This window comes from Myotis davidii, unplaced genomic scaffold, assembly GCF_000327345.1.
Source record: "Myotis davidii unplaced genomic scaffold, ASM32734v1 scaffold518, whole genome shotgun sequence".
NCBI classification, from domain to species: domain Eukaryota; kingdom Metazoa; phylum Chordata; class Mammalia; order Chiroptera; family Vespertilionidae; genus Myotis; species Myotis davidii.
The window spans coordinates 237,624-243,214 of NW_006289828.1; the positions used below are offsets into that span (position 1 = coordinate 237,624).

General features: G+C 35.5%; 1 protein-coding gene across 1 annotated transcript; it reads left to right on the forward strand.

The window, feature by feature from the left end:
* On the forward strand, window positions 1–936 carry LOC102774957 (olfactory receptor 12). The gene has a single exon (XM_006762693.1). It carries the CDS (start codon window positions 1–3, stop codon window positions 934–936), a length of 936 nt encoding a protein of 311 aa, XP_006762756.1.
* Window positions 937–5,591: the final 4,655 nt, after the last annotated feature.

Here is a 5,591-nt window from a genome sequence, read left to right on the forward strand (position 1 = left end):
ATGAAGAATGCGCTACATAGGAATTACTCAGAGGTGACTGAGTTTATTCTACTAGGGTTCAGAATCCCTCCAGAGCTACAGATCCTCTTATTCCTAGTGTTCTTGCTGATCTACGTGGTCACTGTGGTGGGAAATACCAGCATGATAATTGTCATTAAGAGTGACTCCAGACTTCAAACACCTATGTATTTCTTCCTTAGAAACTTGTCCTATTTAGATCTCTGCTACTCAACCGTCATCGCTCCCAAAATGTTAGCCAACTTCTTATCTAATGAAAAGAAAATTTCTTACAGTGGCTGTGCGGCCCAATTTTTCTTCTTTGCCCTATTTGTCACAACCGAAGGCTTTCTGCTGGCTGTCATGGCATTTGATCGATTCTCCGCCATTTGCTACCCTCTCCTTTACCCTGCGCACATGTCCCAGAAAGTCTGTGTTCACTTGGTAACTGGATCCTATATCTGTGGAAGCATCAACTCCATAGTCCAAACGGGTTTCACCTTCAGTTTGCATTTCTGTGGAGAAAACAGATTGGACCACTTTTTCTGTGATGTCCCAGCCCTGATCAAGATCTCATGTGTTGACACCTCTGTGAATGAGGTTGTACTGTTTATTCTCTCTGCTCTCATCATCGTCACCACCACAGCAGTCATTCTGGTTTCCTATGCTTATATCCTCTCCACTGTCCTGAAGATCCCCTCGACCCATGGCAGGAGGAAGGCCTTCTCTACGTGTGGCTCCCACATAGCAGTGGTGAGTTTATTCTATGGAACGGTGTTCTTTATGTATGCCCAACCTACAGCCATCTCCGCACCAGAGCAAAACAAGATTGTAGCTGTGCTCTACACGCTTATAATACCAATGCTAAACCCTCTAATATATAGTTTGAGAAACAGAGATGTGAAAGATGCTATGAAAAGTATATTCTGCAGGAAATGATTTTCTCACTGACATTTGTAAAATCACTTATATAGCAGGCAAATTTTGTCTCTAAGGGTTCAAGTTACATTTGTTCTTGCAAAATTATTACCAGTATATAAAAGATATTTTTATATGGCAACAAATATTTTACTATTTTACAAAATAATGTTTCTAACAATATAGCTCTATATATCATTATTTTATTTGCTTAGGATATATAAAATCATGTGTTTATAATTTATGATGTAATAATATTTTCATTACAATTTTACTTTGATTAAGAAGTAAATATTAAGAGCTGTTATTTTATAATAATTAAAATAATATTGGTCTGTGCAAATTATTTTTTTAATTTTTTCATTCTACAAAGCAAGTAAGCTGATATTTATTAGGAAAGGATAACACCCCATTGTGTAGATGACAGAACATAATGGTAATGATTACATAGAACACTTTCCAATAAAAGGCCTATTCTTTTCTAAATATCCAGGTTTACATTTTGAGGATTATCATCCTTAGAGCGACAACTCCTATAAAAAGGAACCTGTAGTATATTATTAGAGAGGTAATTTTTCACATGGAAAATGTGTCAATAACATTCTACTAATTTTTATTTTCTCATTTTCTTTTGACTATAAAATGATTTGTTTATATAAAAGCCTAATATGCAAAGTGTCCCCTTGGGAGTTCGACCAAGCGGGAGTTCGATCACTCACTATGATGTGTGCTGACCACCAGGGGGCGGCACAGAATAAAGGAAGGCTCCAGCCGGCAGCTGGCAGCTGGGCAAGGGAGGCCCTGACTAGCAGCCAGCAGCCATTAGGGACACTACCCTTGCACGAATTTCATGCACTGGGCCTCTAGTACATTTTATAAGATGATATATAAAAGACAGGTACTATATGCCATATATCATTTTTATAACTATTTTCAAATGAGAAAATTGACACACCAAGAGAATATGAACTCATGTATAAAGTACTCATGTATTTCTTTTTTTTAAATTTTATTAAAAACTATGTTTTTATTGATTTCAGAGAGAGGAAGCGAGAGGGAGAGAGAAAAACAGATATGGGCTGTCTCCTGCATAGTCCCTACTGGGGATTGAGTCTGAAATCTGGGCATGGGCATGTACCCTGACCAGGGATCAAACCCATAGACCTCTCCATGCATGAGACAATGTTCAGCCAACTGAGCCACACTGGCCAGGGCCTCATGTATTTCTTTACTTCTCAAATCAGACCTATCATGAAGGGAACATTATATACGTATTAAATGTATAATTTAAATTAATATATTTTATGAGTATAGAAATTGTATCTTAAAGCATTAAGTAATGTGCTTAATATTACATTGCCAGTAACAACTAGAGCTAGTACGGAACACAGAGTTTCTGATCCAAAGCCGCAGAGGTAAAGATTATGTGGCAGTGACTCAGAGAGGGCCCTTTCCAAGGGCTTAGGATCTTTTTGACTTATGTAAAAAATTTCCTTTCCTTTAAACACCTAAAAATCAGTAACAAAATGCTTTTAAAAATATGAGGAAACAGATTTAGAAAAATAAATAGAATGATATGACCCAGGCAAGGATGTGCAGAACTGCTCAGAGGGTTCTGGTTCTAGAAGCAAACCCTGGAGGCAGCTACAGTTAGCCGCTACCTGGTGGCTGCTGTCCTTAAGTCCACTAGAATGGAACAATAGTTAGGAATTAAAAGTATTTCCTAGTTACTGAGTTTCATCGTCTTTATATTGTCCCGAGAGGGGGAGATTGGTTAGAAATAACCCTACATCTTCCTGTCTTCTGAGATGTAACTGTCTGTTATTGTCATCCTTGTTAACACTCCTCATCTTTTGTTCTTTTCCCTCATCAACAATGTCTTGTAAGATCTCATTCCCTGTTTCAGAAAAGGGATGAACAGAAAATGGGAAGTATTTACCAATTATATCTGAATTTGTCTTATCTTGAGATGCATTGTCACAGGGTTTTCCAAATGGTATTTAGAATTGTGTGCATGTTCATCATCTGACAAAGCATTATTTGGTTTCCTCATACTAATCATAGTACATTTTAAACTCAAGTTTGCTTGTCTTAATATCATTAAAAGATGGGGAAGTTTTTTTCTCCTATTTTATTTTGAAGAAGGCATTGTATAGCATGGAAATTATTCCCCCCTTGAAGTTTTGAAAGAACCGAGGGGAGTTGTCATCTAGACAAGGAGTTTTTATTATGGGAAGAGTTTTAGTTTGTGATTCAATTGCTGTAATGGTTATTAAAAGAGGTGATAATCAAAATATGCAACAGCTCGTTCAATAATAATTATATGAAAATGCTTATATATCAATAAATAAATCAATAGTACAAAATAGCACCTTTTACCTCCATACTAAACTGCTTAGCTAGTGAGGTTTTTAACACAACCATTCTAAAAGTTTCCAAATCATTTACTGATTATTTTTATAATTTTTTGGGGAAGTCTTTGGTTTGACATGTTATCAGTAAACGCTTTCTGAGCCACAGTTTGATGTGAGGGGACTAGGCTAGACCAAACCATTATTATAGTTTTAGCATTAAATGGAAAGTCATTAAATGATGTCGTGTTTGAAAAAGTAAAACTTTCTATAAACTTGTTTTTAATTCTTAATCCTCTTCAGGCTTCTGCTAAACAAATATCAATTATATTTAAAAAATTCTAACTCTTGTTTAATTCCTGATCTTCAGAAGAAGTCATTCAGTCTTTAATCATTAAGGATGATGTTACCTATAGGTTTTCATAGATGCCCTTAATCAGGCTGGGGAAAATTGATGAGGTGTTATCACGAATGAATGTTTGGTTTTGTCAAATGGTTTTTCTGTACTATTGAAATGTGACTTTATATGTGTATATATACACACATATATAAACATATATGCACATATATAAATATAAATATATGTAAATATTTACATTCCCCTTTCTGGTTTGTTAATATAATAAATTACATTGATTTATTTTTGAATATTAACTCGCTTTTCATTCTGGGATAATGTGGTCTTTTTCTTTTTGATTTTTTGTTAGATTGAATTTACTAAAATTTTGCTTAGAAATTTTGTGTCTGTGTTTACAACAGATATTGACCTGTAGTCTTCCTTTTTTGTTTTGTTTCTGTCTGGTTTAATACAAACTTTATACTGGCTTCATTGATTAAATTAGGGTCTATTCCCTCCTTTAAAATCTCTTGAAGAAGTTTATGTAGAATTGTTATTAAGTTTTCACTTAAATATTTGGTAGTGACTCACTAGTGAATCAAACTAGAATTTTTATTTGTGGGATAGTTTTTAACTACAATTTCAATTTTTAAAAAATATTTATTTTTATTGATTTCAGAGAGGATGGGAGAAAGAGAGATAGAAACATCAATGATGAGAGAGGGTCATTGATGGGCTGCCTCCTGCACACCCCACACTGGGGATCAACCCTGCAACCCAAGCATGTGCCCTTGACTGGAATCGAGGGACCCTTCTGTCCGCAGGCTCTCGATGGAATAAACTGGGGCAGTCACTGGGCTTACCACTGTGAAAAGTTGACCTAAGTGGAGAAATTTTAAACTGCAGCCAGAATAACTATTCTAGATAAACGGCCTTGCATATCTTATTCCTTGAAACTTTGGAATATTTGAACTAGGAAACATAACCTTTGGATTGGACCAAACCCACATAGTCTTACAAATGCTTGTTTACAAAGCTAACAGGAAAGCAGACATCTGACCACAAGGACTGATGATTATGAACTCTTCTGATGACAGAATCAGTAACCAGCCTTGTATAGCTAAAGAGTAACTCAGGTTGTTAGCATTAATAGACATTTCTTTCTTTTATTCATGGAATTATTTCCTTACTTTTCTCACAAAAACCCCTTGCCCTCACCCTGTAATTGGGACACTATTTGAGTTTCTGTCTGAATCTTTGCTCTCTGAATTGCAACTCTTTTTTTTTTTTTTTTTTTTTTTTTTAGATCTCAAATAAACACTCAATGCCTCTCATTTTGGCCTTTTATTTTTAGGTTAACACCACGTTTCTTTCCATCTTTTAGGAATCACTGTCCTTCATTGCCTACTATTTACTATCCAATATATACACAAACATATATACATCAGAGAGGAGAAGAATAGTGGGGCAGGGTGGGGGAGGAGAGAGAGAGAGAGAGAGAGAGAGAGAGAGAGAGAGAGAGAGAACCTCATTACTTCATCTTGGCCAGAATCAAATGTCTTATCTTTTTTTATTTTCCAAGCTAAATTAAACATCTTTCCCAGTCTGCCTGAATTGCAGGAAGGCAGTCATTTTAGTTAGTATTTTTTGAATTATACATTTAATTAGAGACTTCCATATGTATGGTGATAATGTGCCCATATGCCCGTGCTTCTCATGGAACATTGAGGAGTTACTGATGACAATTAAATCTAAATTTCCTGTGGATAAAACTGTTGTACTGTTGATTTGAAGTTGCCTTCAAAGGCTCTATAATATTCAAGGAAGAAAGTTATGTATTTCTGTTCCTCCTTTTGAAGAATAGTTTCACTCCTTGAAAGCCAGATTCTCTTAGAGATGACACTTTGATTCTTAGGATCACTTTTCTTAGTTCTCAGCATTTTCTCGTCCATCCTCAAGAATTCTCTTTGATTCTATGTCATAATGAT

Bases quoted from the DNA above. Each gene is read 5' to 3' on its own strand.
- LOC102774957 (XM_006762693.1), top strand. From the start codon at position 1: ATGAAGAATGCGCTACATAGGAATTACTCAGAGGTGACTGAGTTTATT.